This window comes from Gallus gallus, chromosome 3 (genome assembly GCF_016699485.2).
Source record: "Gallus gallus isolate bGalGal1 chromosome 3, bGalGal1.mat.broiler.GRCg7b, whole genome shotgun sequence".
In the NCBI taxonomy this organism is placed as follows: domain Eukaryota; kingdom Metazoa; phylum Chordata; class Aves; order Galliformes; family Phasianidae; genus Gallus; species Gallus gallus.
Window position 1 is genome coordinate 10,714,533 of NC_052534.1, and position 21,526 is coordinate 10,736,058.

Here is a 21,526-nt window from a genome sequence, read left to right on the forward strand (position 1 = left end):
AGTGGCAAGCGTGTGGCATGCTGGGTCTGCTTGGGAATAGCCAGGGAGTGCATGAGATCACTGGCAAATGTAGCACAGAAGCCAGCCGAAGTGGAATCCCACTAAAAGATGGCTTTCCAGCGCTGAGAGGGCTCGTGCAAGCCATCTTGCTGTCCTCCAGTGGTGGCAGCAGGGTGGCAGAGCACGCAGGCTATGTGAGCAGTGGGCCGCAGCCACACACTGGAAACAGCCTGGTATGCTCTGCCACTGCCGGCCTCGCCACTCTGCATCTCTCCCTTCCTCACTTTCCTCTGCCTTTTCCCCAAAACACACAAAGAGGAGTGAAACAAAGGCTCTCTGTTGTGCAGCGATGCCTGGCTGGCCGCAGCCGTCACGGCAGGCCGGTGATTACTCTGGGGCCTGTGCAGGAGGGAGGCTGGTCCTGCAGGCTGCCAGGCCGGGCCGAGTGGTGACAGCAGCTTGTCACTTGCCCGCATCCAGCCTCATTGCTATGGTGACAACGCATCGCGGGGACCGCCGGGCAGTGTCCTCACAGGCTGCTCGAGCTCATGGCCCTCGGCGGCGCAGCGGTGCCAAATCTCTGCTGACAGGAGCAATGCACATCGCTCCCAGCACCAGCCTCGGTGACTTCTTGCACTGGTGACAAACATCATCTTTACCTGTTCATTTTGATGTCCCTCACTGGCTTCCTTGATTTATTTGGTGTTGCACAAGCTGAAATGTTTTCATATGGAGCCCGGTGCTTATCTGCACGGTGGCTGTGGTCTGTCCTGTTGTAGGTTTTGCAGTATCCTTACCTTGTCGGCCTGGCTGTCACCCTGGATGATTAGGAAAAGATATGTTAGCTTTATAGCCATCATTCTGCAGTGCTCATCTTTGTATTTTAGGGCTGCAAATTCATTTTCTAGTTTAGTGGCAAATGGCAGCTCAGAAAGAAGCAGCCCTGGCCGAAACACACTGCTACACTTCTGAGTCTAAAAGTTCACTTTTTTAAGAAACTTCTGGTATTACATTTATTCCCTTTGAGCAGATTGATATTTTTTTTTCCTCCTCCCTGTGATGCCGAAGTACATTTGGCAGTGATCAGTTTATTCTTATTAGAAGCCTCGATAAAAGGCATAGTTGCTGAGTCAATTCGCTCCCTTTCCTTCCCCTATTGAGCATTAATGTGTCCCAGTCCCCACCCCTTACAGGGAAACCATCATCAATTATAGGGCTGACAGGAGACTGGGACTTGGTGCAACTCCTTGGGGTTATTCATCTTGCACCAAAAAACCTTGCACTCAGCAGCATTCATCACTTCCCCCTACCTAAAATGATGGAGTAAATGGTGGGGTGAATCATCAGAGGGAAAAAGGGAGGAAATGAGTTTGCATATGTTAGAGGCAACTTTGGGCTTGAGCAGCAGGAGAAATAGTACCATCAGCTGAATTTGCTCTGGTTTGATCCCATGGTGAGTGCATTTACTCCACACACCCCAAGTCCCCTCTGGTGGGAAATATTTCAAAGCAGGATCCTCATCCTTAAATTTGATACGGCAAAGATTTTTTTTTCTCCAAAACTTCCAGAAATAGAAAAGCGTAAAAACACTGCTTTGTTACAGACATCCCCCCTCCAAAGAAAATAAAGCCAACCCAACCCAACCAGCCAAGTGAATCCAAACAACGAAACCTCAAACTTTTTACAATTATATCAATTTTCAAAGTTATCTTGAGAAAATAAGGGACTGTGCTTCCCTTTACCCCCAAAATGTAATGCAACCGCGATAAGGCGGGAGAAATTCCCCGGGCCGTCCACCTGGGTTGTTTTTGCACCGGTGCTGTGGTGAGATGGTTGTCTAAATAAACAGAGATTACGTGGAGGGCTTTATCTCGAAGCTGGCACCGGTTATCGCACCGCTTCCTCCCACCCCCTCCCTCTGATTGTGGGTTGTATAAGAAGACTTAGCAAGCATAACTTACAGCTGATAACCTTTGAATGTTAGTTCAAGGAAGCTGTGCCATAGTAACAAAAATCACGCAAACGCCATTGCAGCCGATTAGAATGAGTAGTGATTTGACCGTAATGCTGATTTAGGTGAAATACTCACATAGCATTTTGCTCCAAGAGCCTGATTTGAATTTGGCCTCTGCAGAAGCAATTGATAATTTTAATATTTGAACAGGAGTAAAAGATGTCTGGAATGAGCTTGTGTTCGCTCTTCAAGCCATCTCTCTACTGGGGGTGTTATTTCTAATTTTATTTGTTGAAGGGAAACTGTGATGTGTCACTTGGACAAGTTGCATCAGCCTTAATGCTGGGGGTCAGTTGAGCTTTGTGCAGAAGTGGAAGGAGCCACTGTTGCTGTTTGGGTTTAGTAAACGATACCTGAGAGCAGGTGTAAAAATTGGAAAGAGAGAGTTGATGGTCCTGCATAAAAGCAAAGAAGCTGCCGTGCTGTGGTTGAGAGCAAGCATGGAATCCCAAATGCTGTCCTTTATGAGTGTATCTTGGTGTAACAATGGCAAGGGTGATATGCAATGGAGAGGAAGATAATGGTGTGTGGGGCCTTGGCAACATGCTCTCCAAAATAAAAAAAAATTAAAAAAAAAGGAAAAAAAAAAGAAGAAAGGAGGGAAAGGAGGGGGAAGGCGTCCACTCATACCGCAAGGCAATGTCACCACGATGTTGGGCAGCCAGCTCACAGCAACCGGGGAGTGCGGGCATTTCTGCCCTTGTCGCTTGCATTACCGTGGCGCCACGCATGCAGTTATACAATGCATAAAAGCGAGGGTTATTTCTAGGACAGATAATTGAACATTAATACTCGTTGACATTGTCGTAGGAATGATATGTCAACCTGACAGGGCCTATGTGCTTACATCTGCTGATCGGCCACAGACAAGGGGACGTGTGGCAGCTCAGACCCGGGGCCTTGCTGCCGCCCAGCCAGGGAAGATCCAGCCATTAGTCATGAGCTGCCATTGTGGTCTGCCATGCTGAAACACTGCATCCTTAGCGCTGCACGGGCATGAGTGACGTGGTTGCCTGGAACAACTGGTTCCAGTCTACCTAGATAAAAATAATGAAGAAAAAAAAAAAAAAAGGCAGAATGGCTGAGTTCCTCTGAATGGTTGAAAGCATGATCAAGTTTGATGAGGTGTTTCTGATTAATTCCATCTTAGGAATTAACTGACATAAAATGGTAGTAGAACTGGCATCTTATTTTCTTTTATCCTTTTCTCCTTCTTCTGGATGTCAGCGGACTCTTCAAGGCACCCAGCTCTAGATAAAGTAGTCATATTGCAATTGCACTCTTAAACCCTCCCAGCCAAAACAGTACAAATGGTGCCTTTCAGTACCATTTTATAATAAGTCTTCAGAGAACTAATGCCTTTGTCACAGTATTTCTATAGCCACACTCTGCTGCAGAAGTAACTGTTCAGGGAACAAGCAGCAGACAGAAAACAATTACGGGGTCTCTGACACTGGAGTCAGTTCTACTTTCTTAAAATAGGGCTAAACATTATGTTTGTAATGTCTCATGTAGAGTTTGGCTCTGCATAAAATGCTATAAAATAGGGCCCTTGAGAACATCCATTATCACATTTTGGTTAACATCACAGATTTTAAAAGTCCCAGTTGCACCGAGGCCATGAAATAAAGCTTTCATCTGTAAAGATCTAGTTTCTCTTTGTTATTAAAATAAATGAAGCCATTAAACAAAATATATGCATATAATAGTCAAGTTCATCATTTTGTATCATCAAAATGATAAATTCTACTTTTTTTTTTTTTTAATTGGAGCAGTCATCTTAGAAAGGTTCGTGTACAGAACAAGATCAAATGTTCTTACTCAGTCTTTCTTACTTTATGACTTGTTAGTGGTGACATTTTTTTGGTCTTTGGCTACTTTCATTTAGATCTTTGTTCAGAAAGGGGATTGAAGCAGAGGGTGTTTCTGAGCTTGGTATTGAAATATGAATTAATTAATTAAGTGTTATTATCCTTGTGAATTATTAATGGCCATCATATCATAAATGTGCTGGAATTGACATGCCATCTAAATGCTTTTGCTTCTAAATACGTCGGCTGTTTCTTTTATGGTAGTATCTGTGCAGGCATCTGCACGTGCTGGAGGTGTCTGGACCTTGAAGGAGAGCAGGGAGATGGAGATGCTCTGGCTAAGGATGAGATGGACGCTCACTTCTCATAGCTGATTTCTCTGGGTTTGGAAGAGCCCCTTCCAAAATCCACTACCCTGGCCTCGGCCATTCATCCATCAGACCTCAGTGATGTCTGCAGGTTTGTGGACCAGGGCTTGTTCCCCTGCACTGCACGTGAAGAGCCCCGGGAAGAGCCTTTCCCCATGAGCTTTCCCACTGACATGCAAAGTCGATCCCAACCCTCAATGAGGGAGGATATGGCTTGGTTTTTGCAAACCAAGGGCTTTGCAAACCAGGGCTTTGAAAACCATGTGGAATTTAGCAGAGAGCTGCACTGATGTTGGAGGAAAAAAGGTTGGGTTTGGAGGAGAGCTGTTGTGATCCAAGCAGGTTGCCAAAAGGGGGAAAATCATATCCTGGAGACCATCCAAGCCTTTTAAATGGAATTTTTATAAAGAAAGGAATTAATATATGGTGAACTTCTGAGTAAATGCATGTTAACTTAGGGTTAAATATAGAGATTTGGGGAAGAATCAGGATGTGTTTCTTTCCTGGCTCTCAAGAGCTCCCTATTCTGCATTTTTGGTGCTGTCCTTGCGTGCATAAATATCATCCTGGAAGCACACGCCTGTTTTAGTCTTAAATTCATTAGCATTATGTGCCAGGTTTCTTTGCTAAGTAGGGTAAATAATTAATGAGAGCTGTTTTCTTTTGGAGACTTCTTAATTCATCTCTCGGAGTTAAATTTTAGCCCAGGCTGGTCAGGAAGCCCGTGTTTCTGCTCAATTCTGCACCCTGAAGCCAGTCAAAGAGATTTCACACGCTGAGTTTGTGTGGATAAATGAATTCTCTCGTCAGAAAGCAGAATTGCTTAGTCAAGTCTACAGAGTTAAGGCTTGGCCGGTTTATTCATGTATGCAATCTTACTGAACTCGGGCCATTTTAACAGAAGGGAACTCATTAGATCTAAGGAATGATGAAGGTAATTTATGAGGAACTCTCGTGCTAAAGGTAAAACTAATGGAGAATGAACTTAGCAGAAATGTAGAAGCTGGGATGAATTAAGTGGGGGAGCCTGAAATAGCTCGCCCTGTGTTGGGAAGTGAAGCCCTGCTCTAGCACAGGTAAATTGCATTTGAATTTCATCCTCAGATCTGTATGCGCTCCTATTTGGCAGATGTTGAATTGATAATGCTCGTGTGTTAAAGAATTCTGATTGTTTCTTTTGCCACCTTTGCAGCTTATGAAAATGCAAGTAGACCTTCCTAATGAATATTAATAAGAGTGATGGCTGGATAACACATAAGCCCGTGGCTCTTTGGAGCTCGGATGGGGTAGTTGGAGAATTCTTGTGGCTGGGAATTTACATGCTTTTTAAGAATAAACTTCTCAAATGCTTTTATATTCTCCTTTAAAAGCTGATGTTTGTTAACAGCAGCATGCTCACACTGCGCGTTTTGCTTTTTTTCCCTCTTTCTCTCTATAGACACATAGTGAGATTATTACTACAGATGAGATCTCTGTGTATTTTAAAACAAGGCAGTTTATTAGATAAGGAGTGAAAGATGCCCCATCTCTTAAATTTACCTTCAGTCAGTGGTCACCTGTATCAATAGAAATGATTTATTTGATTTTACTTATTGTTGCTTTTCACATGTGCCGTTCTCCCACACAGCTGTGATAGCTGTTAGAAGGAGAGGGAAATGACACTGATGAATCCTGGATATCCAGAACTCAAAGTACCTCTCGTGAATTTAGTTAATAGGGCAGCTCATTAGGCCATCTCTGAGCCCTCTCACATGGGCTCTGCCAGAGTAGCCCTCTCTGGGCCTCAGGTTTGCTCACTGGTGGAAGTCACCACTGCCAACCCTTCATCTGATGCCACAGATCCCATTGATCTGTTACCTTCCCTCTCTCAAAGGCTGCTGGTTGTGCAAAACCAAGGTGTCTTTTTCTTTAATCAATTGAAAACGAGAATTCGAGTGATTCAAACCTCATCCCTGTAGTAAGGACTCATACCTGTCTTCTGTGTGGCTGTGCAGGGCAAAGCTGTTTTACAAAGATGTAGTTTGGGGCACTTCCCTGCGCTTGAGAGTGATGCAGTGCGAGGGGATTCGTCTGTGTTCAAGCTGTGGTGATGCTCTTTGAGGATTTCATTTAGATTCAGTAATTAAGATGCCCATCCTCATTGCTGACAGATAAGTAATAATTACTCCGAGTTCACTTTGCAAATGAACTTTTGATTCAGAAACTGAAATGAGAAAAAAGCACAACAGTTTTCAAAAGAGCAGCACATTGATGCAACATATTTCCCCTTTTGCAAGAGGGCTTTTCTTTCCCTTCTCTTGTCATGACAAAAAGGCTTATTATTTTTTTTTTTTTTAAGCCGGTATAAGAGGAGAAGAGAGGAGAGGGGGGAGAGTCATTAAAATGCAGTTCATTCAATTATGCCCCGTTATTTGTCATCTCTATGGCTTTCCTATAGTTTTCATGGCACCTTTAATAGTTCGCCTGGTCAGGGAAGGTGAGCTGGAATGTGCACACACTTGGCTGCTGCCGCGAGTGCCGCCGAGCTGCGCTCCAATCCCCGTCCCTGCAGATTTTAATGTCCCCGCAGACTGCTGGCAGCCTGCTTCCAGCTGTGGCAGGCATGATGCAGTGAATTGCTTTTGAATGTTCTTTACTCAAATAGGCAGTAATTACAAGCTTAAAGAGGTTTAGTGGTCCAGTAAACTACATAATCACCCCTGAATTAGCCTGGGCTCATCAGTTGCAGTCCAGCAACCTCAAGACTGCTGTTTGTATGCAGGCTTGATCACGTAGCAACCTGAGCAGCAGGTGTGGAACAGCAAGAATCCCCCATAAACACAACTGTCTACTGGGGACAATGATCTCTAATGAGATGAGGCTACAGCATCGCTGTAATTTAAGTGGGAAAATTAGCGCTGGAGAATGTGCACTACTTCCAAGAGTCTCTGCTTCTTCCGAGAGCAGTGTTGTTTCTCTGGTTTGGTTTTTTTTTTTTTGCTTTCTCCTGGATCTTTAAATGCATCTTTTTTTTATGAAGAACACATTGTGTTTTTGCTTATAAGTTGCACGCGCTTTATTCTTTTACAAGGATATGTTGTGAATATTTAATGGTGGACGGGGCGTTTGTTCAAGGACTTTCCATGCCAACAGAGCAACGTTGTGAAATAGCAGCTTTCTCTTTTCATTTCTTTCCTTGGTGTTTTCTGTGTCTGTTTGTTTGTTTGTTCTAAATAGAAAGTGTTTAAATGTGAAATGGCCCTTGTGTTGGCACTGGAGATGGGCACCTCAGTGTGGTGGGTGCTGTGAGTTTTCTTTGCATGTCTGCTTGGTCCCTACAAGAGGAGCTGTGGCCCAGCTCGGGGTGGGGGCTCCCCAAGTTGCTTGGTTTCTTCATGACGTGGGTGCTGTCTCCATCAGGATCCTCCCTGCAGCTCCTCCCCCATCCTAAAGCTGGAGGCTGCTATTAGGGACCTTGCCCCATTGCCCCAGTCACTCCAGGATGCACTGGGAGTGTTTTTGTCCCCAGCACACAGAGAGAGCCTGTGGAATACCAAAGGCAGCCTGAGAAGGACAGAATGCACAAATCAAAGCTTTCGGTGGAGCTCTGTGGGATTACACCCTCTGGTGCTGCAGTTTAGCAGAGATGGTGGAATTATTTCCGAGCCCACCTGTTTAGAAAGTCATTTAAGGTAGATAAGGACAGTGGCTTATTGCTGGGAACAGGCTTCTGGTCAGGGCATATTTACCTGAGCTAATCTGTCGTGGGCTGGCTCTGACAACAACAGGAGCACGTTGATGGAGTTGCTGGCAGCTCCCCTTCCTCCAGCTCGACAGCCCAGTAGGAGCAGCGCTGCCTGAACTGAAAACTTTCATTTGCAGGGTGGGAATTTAGCCCTAATGTGGTTGGAAGTCTGAGGGTGCGTTTCCTCACTTACTTCAGTGTCACTTGGATATAATATTTCACTGCTTTCGGTCGTGCGCTGTGCTGAAGACAGTTTTGCTGATCTTATTCTTGCAGTTCTTATTTTAATTACCTTGTCCTTGGTTATTTTTAGGCTCTGGTACAGTAATAAGGTAATAATAAAGAAAAACAGGGCAGAGGATGGGGAAATGCATTGGCCATGTCCCATTATCACAAATTGTCTTGACACTAGAGCAAAAAATCACCTCTTCAGCTTATTAAGAGAAGTCGGTGTGTGTGTGCAAGCACTGCGTTTGTGTTTCTGCCTGAGTGTACGTCCAGGCACTACAGGAATGTTTAACATGGGGAAGTCTCTGCTCAGTTGCCCTGGTATGGCGGGGGAGTGCTCCAGCCAAGGGCTGGTATGTGCGGAGCAGGATCCGAGCACTGAGGTCTATCAGTGTCTCCAAAAGGAAATAGCAGGAGCACCACTGCTTGGCCTGGCTGAAACTGAGCTGGAAAAGGCAGCGGGGAATGATACATGGTATGGAAGGAATAATATTGTAGCAGCCAGGGAATGGATTAGGTCAGTTAAAAGGTTTTTCCATTTTCTGACTTCTGTAATATCCTGTGCAAGGGATGATCTGAACTTTTTTTTCCTTAATGAGTGCTCACGTTATGAAAAATGTGATGGGGCCACCAGAGAAGTGTTGGCAGCGCATCCCAACCCATACCATGCCTCTCCGCTGGCCTTGGAGAGGATATTTATGTTAGCAAATGCCAAAACTTGTTCACAGACAACTCTTGCAAGAACATTATTTACAAAAGGAGAAATGGGAAGTAAGGAAAGCACAGAGCTTTCCTTTCCCCCCAGCATGACTCCTTCGTTAAAGTGTCACTGTTGTCCATGCCTCCTTCCCCTTCTCCAGCCCCCGCTAATGAAAGCCCCCACCTCCCACCTCCCTGCCTGCAAACCAAACACAGCCCTGTTTGATCAGCTCGCACCGCAGGCACACGCTCGGATGTTCAAACTTCAGGAGCTTGGCTCTGTGCTTGCAGCATGTGCTTTCCTTAGGAGACCCTGATCCTGCCTCCTCTCCTCCCCTCTTACTTTCGGTGTGGTTGTCAATGCCGCCTGCAAAACCTTTTGCAAGGGGAGCACTGGGAAGCATCCCAGAGCCCAACGGGTAGGAAGTGCTCGTGCAGAAGCTGTGCCGCAGCGCATGGCCCCGCTGTAGCAGCAGAGGGCTGCAGCACCGTGTCACATCGCAAGTTTTTATGCATTTTTAACTTTACAAGGCTGAGCGCGCCTGTTGGTTTTGCGTTTGCAGTTAGCAGTTCAATAGCTCCAGCAGCACCAGGATTTAGTGGCAGCCATGCTATGAAAATCTCACTGCGGGGATATTAGGCTGTTATAATAAGTTGAGGAAATATTTTCTTTTGGGAGAGGAAAAGGCTGGCTTTGTCTGTAGTGGGACAGTGTCGTATGGAGCGCGTTTTCTTGCTGGGCTGAAAAAGCAACGTGGAGTTTTAAATGCCAGAGCCAGCATGCACTTCAGCGGCATTATCAGGCTGACTCACCGCTCTCAGCCAAGGAAAGGGCTGTGCAAACTTTGCAGAGGGGTTTTTCTTCCTCACCTCATAGATGCATTCCTAATAAGACAACTTCCTGCTCGCTGCTCAGTATTTCCTCTGGCGTGTGAGCCAGTCCCCTGTGATAAACAGAAGCAAGTTTTCAGCTTCCGAGTTGAATTTTTTTTTCCCCCAGTGGCTCACCTCAGCTCAGCAACTTCTTGTAGCCGGAATATAAGGGAGGTCCCAGAGCCTGTCCGTGAACTGACCCAGGCGGCGTGCAGCACAGGCGGTGTGCTCTACACGTTCTGTATCACTGCCCCTACATACACAGTGGCAAGGGAAGAAAGCAGGTTGAAGTCCCGTGACTTCCCCAAGAGCGATCCAAACATTTCTGGCTGCCTGGCAAAGGCAGGAACCCCCGTTATTCTTTGTGAGTGCTGTGTGTGTAAGGATCCGGGGCTCAACTGCTAGAAATTCAAGCTATGTTCTTAGACTACACCATGCACCGCTTTTGTGATGCAAATGGCAGGCACAAAGTGTCCCTTTGATAGTGTGCAGTCAGGAGACAAAAAAGCATTCACTGAAATAGTAAAACTAATTCATAAAGCCAAGAGACAATAGGCACACATTATGGATATATAAAAAAAAAATATAGTAGATCAGTTTGATTGCAAGCAATGTAAACAGTTGAAATGTGAACCAGGGAAGGTGGGGGGCAGTGCCGACTCTGTACATGGGCAAGACAGGGATCTGGAGTTTGGCGTCCAGTGACTGGCAGTTTATGCTTATGGGTGCTGAGTTAGGTGCGGGCTGACTCAGGCAAGCTGATAACATCATCACACTGTTATTTTCCTTTGGCACCAAAGCTAGCAAGGGGTTAATAGAGGCTTGGGAGAGCTTAGGTTTTGGGGCTTAGTTTCTCTCCCATCACGCTCCAGGGTTTAGCTCAAGGTCAGCTAGCATTGGAGCATTAAGCTGAGCTCAGGAGGAGGCAGAGGGCTGGAGGAAGGGGATGAAAGAACTTCCGAAGCTGCCCTCCAACACGTCCAGCCAAGCGGCAGCGCCGCCGCGATAAGGGCTGTACTGGAGCCCTGCCAACACCCCTCCTGTAGGGCAGGTCCTCCCCTTTGCTGCAACCATTGGGATGTGCCACTACAGCGGGCAAGTCAGAGAGGAAAAGCACGTTCCTGGTGCCTGATGACCAGCACGGGGAAGATAAAGTGCTGTCCTGGCATCCAACATGGGCAGTCCGGTATGGAAAACTGGATGAAAGCAGTGCATTTGGACAAGGAGTGTCATTAAGATAGGAACCTGGATGCGTTCCATCTGTACATGCTGTAGACTTTACCCACTGGCCGTAATCAAAGGTCTTTTAAAAAAAAAAAAAAAAGAAAAGAAAACTTATTGTTTGTTTTGCTAAAAGTGATCTTGGCTGCATTAAAAAAGGGCTTTTATTAAGGCTGCTGCTCTCTAAATACCATTCATAAAATGGTGAAGGGAGAATATGATGGAAAGTTAGGTTTTTCTCCCTGTCACTTTGATTTCTTTGTTACGGCTAAAACGACTGCTCTGACTCATATTTTGCATAGTTATTTTTACCTTTTCAAATGTTCCCTAACTGTTCGTATTACCCTGGGCAAATCCCCCCGGGATAATTTTCATTTGCATGCAGACTTTGATGGTGTTATTAAGCAATCACTTCTGTACTAAGTCATTATTAAAAGTAATACCACAGAGCCTCAAAAACACATTAATGGTGCCAAACAATCCGCATTTCAGTGCTAGATTTATGGTAAGGGAAAAGCACCAGGTCTCCCACTGTTACGTGGATGCTGCTCTGTAATGCTGTAGCAGCATTACCAAATCCAAAAGAACAGCATTATAAGAAAATATCCAAGTTGGGCTCGGAGATCATTTACTCTCAGCCTTACTCTTTCAAAATGCTGTATTTTTTACTCGCTTTCTACCTTTTAAATAAAAAATTCCTTTTGGATTTGCCCTTTTCCCTGGCAAAAGCGTGCCTGCAGCCCCCTAGCAGCCCAGACAGGGCTGGTTGTGGAAGGAGGCTCAGCCCTCCCTACGTAATCACCCTTTTATGGCTTTCCCCCACTCTGGAGGTGTTAATGCAGATCAAATGGAAAACACTCCAGCAGGAGCATTACAGCTACTTGCACTGCCCCGTACACGGTCCCAATCGTTAATTCTTATTGTGAGACCTCCAGGTAATTCTGTTTGCTCTCCTAATGCATTGCTGCTCTCCCGGTGGTCTGGTGTATCTTTTCTCGAATTCCCATCTTGATCAATTGTTTGCAAATAATTAAGCTTTCAGGAGATAATGGCAGGAGCTAATGTACACAACAAAGTGAAGGTCTCAAGTCACTGTTTATCGAACAGTGGTACAATTTGCTTTGATATCCCAAAGTGGTCTGAGTGGTAGGTGTAGTTGCCAACAGGAACCAGGGCATTGGTTTTAGGTGCACATTTCCACACAAGTATATATATATATATATATATGCAGAAACAAGGACAAGGGGGAATGGTTTTAAACTGAGACAGGAAGTTTAGGTTAAATATTAGGAGGAAGTTTTTCGTACAGAGGGTGGTGACGCACTGAACAGGTTGCCCAAGGAGGCCGTGGATGCCCCATCTCTGGAGGCATTCAAGGCCAGGATGGATGTGGCTCTGGGCAGCCTGGTCTGGTGGTTGGCAACCCTGCACATAGCAGGGGGGTTGGAACTCAATGGTCATTGTGGTCCTTTTCAATCCAGGCCATTCTATGATTCTATTAAATATATGATATATATTTATATGTAAACATATAGTTAAAGACCTACCTATCCGTACATCTTTAAACAAACCATTACAAAGCTTTAGGAAAGCGCCTGTTGTTGCTGCCTGGGTGAAATAAGGATCGGCACAAACAGTTTGGAGAGAATTTCCTATTTCTTCAGAAAATGGCAGCTCTCAGAGTTTCCCCCTTTCTCTCCACTGCAGTGTGCCATCTGCCTTTGCCTGTAGCCCAGGCCTTCCTCGCCCCGTGGGTGGGAACGCAACAAGGCTTTGAATGTTTTTTTAGCAACCTAGCCTGTGGCGTGCTGATTCTTTGTCAAGTCATTTTTATTTTTTAGCCTACAAAGGAACAACTGGTACGATCTGCAGAAAGCTTATATAATAAGGATGCCCAGTGCTGAAGATATTTTAGACACATGGGGTCAGAGATGAAAAGCCTGCCGCTTTGGGAACCTTTAGCTAAGAGGGATTAGCAACACAGAGTTGTAGCTGTCATGTGATTCTGGCAATTATTGATTTTTATGAAATTAAAAGTTTGTGCTGTGCTAAGCTATGAAAAAAAAATAATCAGATGACCTTAAGCACCTCACAATTTAAGGAATTTGAGACTTTTAAAGCAATTATTTTGACAGTGACTGTATTATTCTCATGGCTAATTTTATCCAGTCTTGTCTATTTGGAAAAAAGTCCAGAACAATTGAAAATTGCTTAATGGAGACAGGGTTCTCCATTCCAATAGCTAGAGGCTGTCTAGTAATTATTGCTTGCTGCATGAAATTAGACACAGTTTGTTCAATTACTTAAAATTAGATCACATGTAAGGTGGCAAAGTGAAATAAGAAAAAGGAATGATTTTGTCCTCGCTTGATGGCAAAGCAATGAAATGGGAAGCAAGCTATAAAGATGAAAATGTTGCAGATCTTCTCTGTAGGGATTTTTATTTATTTATTTATTTATTTTTAGGGAAGCAAAATGTTGTGCTCAGATAGATGGATGTAAGTCAAGGAGGGCTGTTTCTTGGGGGTGTACGTGTATATGAGGAAGACTATAAAATTCATGCTGTATTTTTTGTATGTGGAAGATCAAATTATCCATGAAAAGAAATAACCCTCCCCCCCCTCCGCACCTCCCTTCTCTGTTTCCTCCACCTTGCAGTTCTAGAGCTCTTTCGCATCCATACACAAAAGACGGGGAGTAGGTTACAGATGTGCAGGTTATCTGTGGGCTGGCTGTCAGGAAGCTTTATTTGTAGAGGAAGAGAGAGCTCCCTGCCAGTTTTGGCAGCACAAGTGTATCTTCAGGAGCTGATGGGCATGGTGGTGGGCTTTGGAATGGGCTCAGTGGGCAATGGGATGCTACGGCAAAAATCCATATTTGGTAAAGTGAGGCAATTCAGCCATGCAGCATAACCATTCAATGTCAGATTATGCTGGCTACAAGAGTGTATAAAATCTGTTAGATAGTTACAGTACCAATAAGATTGCTGAATTTTACAAGGTTTGAAATTCTTACGCTTCGCAAGGTTTCAGTTTACATCTCTTGCAATATTATGCTGAAGAATAGGTCCAAAAAATATGGGACCGTGTGTGTGTAACAGCAAATGTTTTGTGACAAACAGCTGTTAAATGCCATGTTCGGGTGGGTCTGAGCAGTTTTCCCAAGTGCTCTTACCGAAATGTAATGGGGTGCCTTGCAGTGGCCCTGACCCACTGCCCATTGGCACGCCCAAGCTGGGAGCATTTGAACTCCTGAGCCACGGCTTCTCCTGGGAAGTGCTACATTTGTGGCGCTTGGCCATTTCCTCATGGGCCACGAACGCTTTTACAAGGAGGGAAAGCGTAGACATAATATCACTAGTGTCATTTCTAGACTCAAGCTTGGATGTGGTTTCCGCTGTTGATTTATTAAGCAATCTGTATTCATGCAGAAGCAAATTTTCTGAGAAAGCAATCAAGTTCTCACAAGAAACTTATGATTTAATTTTAACATTATCTGCAATTAAAGCAGTATTTGTTTTCTGTCTCTTAGGATTAGCGCAGCACAGCTATGTTAATGTCAGGCAAAAATGTGCTGAGCGCTGACCTTGCATTGGCCTGCGTTCAAAATGCAGGCATTTGTTTATGTTCAGGATGCTGATCTTATTTGCAAATTATTTTGGGCACAGGCGAGATTTGTCTTTGCAATCTCAGAAATTGCCAACGCGTTTTGGTTTCGGAGAGAAGTGCTGGATCACATTCTTTGTTGTTCTGTGCAATAAAGAAGGAAAAAAAAAAAACCCACAAGATTTGACTCTAATCTCTCATTGGAGACAAGTGCAAAAACTTCCAGCTAGGGCAACAAATATCCTCTGGAGTATCAAGGTACTGCCAGTATCCTGAGCAGTCATTTCTCCACTTCACTAATCTTTATAATTGGCTTGTCTTTTACTGCCATTAATTAAGTGATGTAGTAGCCCATTAATAATTATAAAAGAGTGACACACCTCAGCATTTTCACCTTTCGGTAATAGATGTCACACACTTCTGGTTTTTTAGGTTTGTGGGTTTTTTTTTTTTTTTTTTAAGTAGGCCTAAGAAAAAAAAGCATTGTTTTAAATGTATATATTTATTTTGGTATCTTATAGCACCCTTACCCTTCAGAAGAACAGAAAAAGCAGTTGGCACAAGACACAGGGCTCACTATACTTCAAGTGAACAATTGGTAAGTAACTTTGCTTGGTGTTTTCACGCGGCTGCTGGCACCCCTGGCTGACCCTTGGCATTTTGGAGGACACCTTCATAGTGTCTGCTCCCACCTTGTGTTGATACAGAAGGGATGGCGTGGGATGACGAGTGGTTATGAGTATGGGGACTGGGAGGTTTGCTGCTGCAGAACACAAGTAAGAGTTTCTGGCCCTTTGCTTTGTCGGTGATTTTGGTGAATTTGTATCCCAGTCCTCTTGAACAGAGAGACCCATCCATTCTGAGGAGTTTGTTATTGAGTGGTTTGGTGAAAACATGGACAAGAATGGTTCGGTGAAAAAATGGGCTCTGTTTTGCAGACGGCGTTGTTATTTTGTGATGCTGTCACGTTTGTTTGGTTGGTTTTTTAATTATTTCTTAATGCTGTTGGTGGGTTTTTCTTTTTGACTGGCACCATTATGCCAATTTCTTGTTTTGTTTAAAAAGTCTGGTTCTGTTAGGTTGAACAAACTTTGGGGACAGCCATGCTCTTTCCTGCTGAAGTACCGCGCAGGGCAATTGCGTTTGTTGGTTCTAGCTGAGGCTTGCTGAAGCCCCTGGCTTGCTGGGGTAGTACTTGTTTGAGGTACCCTTGCTGGATCTGCAGTGAGTCTTGAGCTGCTGGCTGCCTGAGATGTGGTGAAGGCCACCAGTGAAAATTACTCTTGATTTAAGTGTGAAAACACAGCGGCGAGCCCTTAAAGAACTTTGATTTATTATCCTTTGTTACTGCATCCAAATTCAGGTTTCTCCCACTGTCTCAGAACAAGTGTCATACTGGAAGTGTATTGCAATCTAATGCCTTGTAAAACTAAGTGTATCTAATTAATTGTCCTAATATTTTCAGATTAGTGTTTATGATGGGAAACCTTATCCTCTTTGAAGTAATACCCAGAAAATGGCCAAGGCGGACGGCAAGCCTGCTGGGGAAAAGGGAGGGAGGAATGCCAGTTTGCAGACAAAAGTACTTTTCCCTTCAATAAGTGTCAGAGATTAATATTACTGAAGCTCTGATTACATGGCCTAATCCATTTTAGTGAATAAATTTGGTCTTGATGTCCATTGCACCTACATTAACAAACCCTCCTCAGTCAGAGAGAGTAGGAGCCTATGGGAGAGATTTCAGATATATTAAACCCCATTACAGAAAATGTAATTTCTGTCAATATAATCCCGTGTATTCTTCAATTTAGTACTTTAGAGATAACAAGCTACTTACAATATATTTGCCTTTGGAGGATTAATTTACAAAGTGCACTATCTGGGAGACGCAGGCGGGCTCACATAAGCATGGCTTGTAAGGGTTATCAATTTCCGTGACCCCACAGCAGCCCTGGGAGATCAATTTTCTGAAGTCCTTTAAGACACTGAATAAAGGGAAACACCAAATACTTCGTCTATGCCAAGTAGGCTTCCAAGATACTTTAAAACGAAGGAATAAAAGGAACTAAACGTAAAATACATGTTGTAAGTAAACTCAAATGGCAGTGTTTTGGCTCAGCCAGGAAGAATTAGCGTTTGGTTCAGCTTTATGTCCCCCAGCTGTTGTCCAGCCTATACCCTGGTTGACAGGGCTGTTCTTGAAGGTCTACCCAGTGCAGACGCTGACTGTGTTGGCAGGACCATATTGAAGGGTGGGGTGGAGCAGGTGTGTGTTGCCTGGGAGGGCCCTGGAGCAGGTTCCGCCAGGTGCCCGTCCTTGTCCTTCCATCCTGGCGTAAGCAAAAGTAGCCCAGGGGCAGAGCTCCTGTGGGTGGCACGGGGAGGCTGGGGCAGCCCCAGAGGGGGCTGGGAGCTGCTCTCAGAGTCACCCATTGGGTGAGCACCGGAGGGCTGAGATTGCAGGTGGGCGTGGGGGCAGAGCCAGGCACGCCATGGGGGATGGTGTGGGCAGGGGTCCTGCGTGGGCACCAAGTTCCATGTAGGGTGGGCCACCAAAGGAAGCGCTTGTGATGAACTCAGAGTGCGTTGAAGTAAAGCCGGGAGTATTTCTCCGGAGTGACTTCCCCGGGTGGATTTCAGTACCCATCTCATCTCTCATCTGAGGAGTTTTACTTTGGCTTTGTGTCAGATGCGTTTTTATAAGTTCCTTATGTACAAGGAAAGGAAAAAAAAAATAAAAGTAGGTCAAAATACATTATAACTGAAGTCTTGCGGATGTAGGGCAGGCTTCCTCTGCTCGAGCTTGTTTGGTAATTCTGCCATGGCGTTACAATTGTATAAATTATTGAGAGAATTCCCCTTTCCTCCCCAGCCCTGTGAAGATGTAACATTGCAGAGCCGGTCGGGGCTTTTCAGTCGTGGGTGTTGAATGAAGATGCGGAGATGCAGTAACCCAACCCCTGCTCTTGCTGGGGTGCTGAAGAGCAGGAAGGCTGTGGGGCAGAAGCTGAGCGTGCAGATTGCACACTCACTTACTAAAGAGCTGGCCATGGGGTGCTCTATGGGAACACGCTCCCACCCTTCCGCTGAATATGTTCCCATATAACGCAGCGTGCATGAGAACAAATCCTTTTCACCATTTTTTTTTCTTTTTTTTTTTGCTGTAGGGAAAAGCCAGGGCACCATTGCTGGTTTAGCTGTGCCTTTATTCTTTGGGCTCTTAAGTCGTTCAGCCACAACTTTAAAAAATTGTGCCTCCCTCCTTAGATCCTTCCAAACTTGTTAACACACATGTACATTTTTGTATTAATGATGAGTCATTGTAAATCACTGTTGCAGAGATTAAATGAAATGCTGAAGGGCAGGCTGGGTGCAGATCAGTCATAAATTATTGGCAGCAACACAGCATGTGGGAATACATGAAATGTGCATGAAAAACATAAACTCATGTCTGGTAGCATGGTCGTTAGCCCAGACTGGGAATGCTGGATTTTCTGGATGGAATTAGAAGTTTGCCACAGAGAAGCCAGTGAAGAGAGCATTTGTTTTCTGCAGATTGAAAGCATTTGAACAATTTTTTTTGTCATATTTTGAATGCCTTTGCAGTATGTGCTCGTTGCATACTTTGGTTCTGGGCTGCAACGAAAAAATGGTGCTTTTCACATAGGGGCTGCCCGGTGCTCGCGCTCGAGGGCTGATGCACACAACTCCCATTGATGGTGGGGAGTGCAGGAATGGGGTGATGATGTGAGACGTGCCGTAAAACGTACCGGAGTAGGGCACGTCTTTGAAACGTCACTTAACTTCACCTTTTTTTCTTGTGTGTTCTTTCTTTCTTTCTCTTAAACTGTGGGATAATCTACGTGGAGGATTTTCAGGTAGGGAGGCAGCCTCAGTGAGCCGTCCTGCTCCTTGACTTGTTGGTCACTTAACCCTGAGCAGTGTGGGCTTGCGAGCACAGCAGTGGGAGTGGGAAGGGGCACTGGTGTGGGCTGGCAGCATTGCACAAAGGGACGTGGCAGGGACCTGGTGAGAGTCAGGTTAATAAGGTGCTTTTCCCCTGTGATAAAAACCACTGTGCGGGGATTGAAATATCCAGGAGGTGTGATACAATCACTTATTGCCTCAGCTGAGAACCAGTCAGGCTAATACTGAACAATCCATACAGCTTCCTTGTTTGTTGCATCCCAGCTGAACCTCCTCTTGTTAAGCACTAATGGCAAATAATTACTCCAAGCAGAGAGGGCAATTCTCATCAAGGGCTGTGTTAGGTGCTTAGGGGTTGTTTGTGCTTTGTGAAGGTCTAGGTACGCACAGATAAATTATACTAGTATGTATATAAATATAAATATGTACATAAAAATATATGAAGTGTATTAGTATAATAATGTGCCTGTGTATCTCTCTGTATTTGCATGCTTTTATATGATTCTCTACACAGAGGTGCATACAGCTGCATTCAAATGATTTTTATATATGTGAAATGTACGTAGGTGTGTGTGCATAATGTGTGCATATACATACAGACAAATATATGGAATTTGCACATTTGTAAAGCCCTGAAGTGAGGAAACGCAAGCCTTTCACAAGATGTTCCCATTCTGCTTTTTCCAAAATCCTCTTTGTGCTATCTAGGGCACAGACCAGACAATGACGGAGGAGCTAGTCAATATTTCATCTTACCCTCATTCTTCAGCACTTCGTTTGCTGAGCTGTATTCAAAGCGTGCCTGAAGATGGAATTGATAATTGCTGATGGGCTTTTCCTATGGCGCTTCCCACTGCAGTACCCGGGTACTCCGCTGACCTGTATGTGTGTGCAACAGGGGCTTACAGTTCCTTGCAAAGAAGAAGGGTAGTATTGTCTGGGTGTGCAGGTGAGGAAGTGAGCCTCAGGGAGATTCAGCTCCAGCACATCCACTTATTTTGGGAGGGTTAGGGACGGAGATGATTCAAGGTGATGGCATGTTGTCTGCATTCAAGGCCCAACAACCGCTGAGTTCATGGAAAATCCAAGTTTTTAGTGCCTTGGCGCCCCACACGTCCAAGCTCCAGCACTGGGCATGGAAGTGAGCTGCAATAGGCTGTAACTGCTGCTGAAAAGTGAGGTTGCAATGATTTACTCAGTAGCTCCCAAGCAATCCAAGGCAGCAGCAGATCTGAGAATCCTGTTCTCCAGTGCAGCATTCCGCTGCTCCAGCCAGGGCTGCTCTTATTTTCTTGCCATTTGCTGTCCTATTTGTTCAATTTGGACCATGTTTGGTTCCCGTAGAGATCAATTTTTCTACACGATAGTGATTTGTTCTCGTAACAGATCCATCGTGGTGATGATTGAGGATTTGTGAGCTGGTGACCAGACTGCTTGCCTGTCAAGGCGTAGGGTGCAATACAGTTTCCTACCTCTTGAGTTCTTGATTTTATGGCTTTGGCTTCTTTAAATGTCATTTTTGTGTGTAATTTCCAAGGCTAGCAAAAAAAAAAAAAAAAAAAAGAAAAAAAGAAAAAACCAACCAAACACACTGGAAAAATTGATCAAATAATGTAAATTTCCCTAATCTCATTCCTGGAGACAACTGAAGTTATTTTTGCTGAAACTTTATATGGGAAAATAAAAGAAAAAATAATAATAATATAAAAGCCAAAGCTGATGGAGGGAGATGCAGATGGGGGGGGATGCAGATGGGAGGGATGCAGCCCCCAGACACTGAGGCTGGGCATTTAGCGTTGACATCAACTTTGCTCAGTTCCTTCACCGAGGGCGAAACTCACCCCGAGCGAAAGGCCAGCACATGACTGGCGCACCACTTTAGTCCCACTTAAGCACTATTTTTAGGGTGTAAGAAGGGGGGAGGAGGCCGGCAGGAGGGCACAGCTAAAGCAGGTGCTGGTCCTGGACGCTGGGTGGATTTCCAAGCCCGGTGCTGACCCAATCTCAGAACACAACAGACAGGCAAGGAGCTTGCTGTGCAGCCCTGCACAACGCACCGCACGCAGGGGTTTTGGTTAGAGGAGGGTGAAACGCACGCTTGTGTTCAGATTTATCTATCACTGCTTTTGTTGCAGTAAACAGATTAAACGAGAAAAGGTCAAGATGCAATTTGAATCTGTGTAATAACATAACAAATACTTTTCTCAGTAATCAGATACAGTAACTGCAAGTACTTATTTACATGTAAATGTTAAAACATTCGCAAATTAGCCTCTCAACTTCAGCAATACAAACTTAATCAGAGACCTCAGATTTTGGAAACCATTCTGCTTTGCTCCTTTCTGTAGTTTGAGGATATTTTTACTGATGCCATTTAAACACTGTTTCTTTACTGGGGATACACATAAAAGCCAGAGAGATGGAAGTAAGAGAGGATCTGTGTTTCAGGTTTGAAGAACACACCGTGTTTGTTATTCCAAAGCAAAACAAGACGGTGGGTGTTTGCCACGTGAAAGTCACCGCCCTTCCCAATCCCACCCCCCCAGGAAACACTATGCAAGCCCAAGAAAAACATTAGAGAAGGATCTTGCTGGGTGAATTGTTGCACCACTCGAGCAATTCGGAATATGTGCGGTAAATTGGCTGTTCTAAGAGTACCATGTGCTGGGCTTTTAAAGCAGATTTTTACATTTATGTTTTCACTAAGTCTTAGCTAATTGTTACGCCTTTCACCTTGAATGCCAATTGTAATGGTAATATTACATCTGTAGTCTGTTTCTGTGTTCTTAAATTACAGCAATCAGGAATACTCGCTAGGTAAAATACTGTACAGTTACTCATAAGAAAATATTGAAATCAGAGGAAAAATGTTTAGCTTGCATATTGCCTTAGACAGCCCTGGAGAGCTGCCAGCCAAGCAAGGTATTATTAGAAAAGCTGAGCAAATAACTTGCAGGGGGAAGAGCTGTGAATCCAGAGCCATCGGGTGCTGTCACGTCACCGAGTTTAGATGCACGCTGGGTTTGTCAGTGTGTTCCAGCTTGATGAAGCCATGT

At 44.6% G+C, this 21,526-nt stretch overlaps 1 protein-coding gene across 4 annotated transcripts in view; it reads left to right on the forward strand.

Annotated features, from left to right (window-relative positions):
• MEIS1 (Meis homeobox 1) overlaps positions 1–21,526 on the forward strand; it is a 92,325-nt gene that overhangs the window by 56,445 nt on the left and 14,354 nt on the right. For all 4 annotated transcript variants that reach the window (XM_015278039.4, XM_015278041.4, NM_001139477.1 and 1 more), the window contains 1 exon segment: positions 15,065–15,141. In XM_015278039.4, coding sequence (XP_015133525.1) covers positions 15,065–15,141 — 77 coding nt within the window.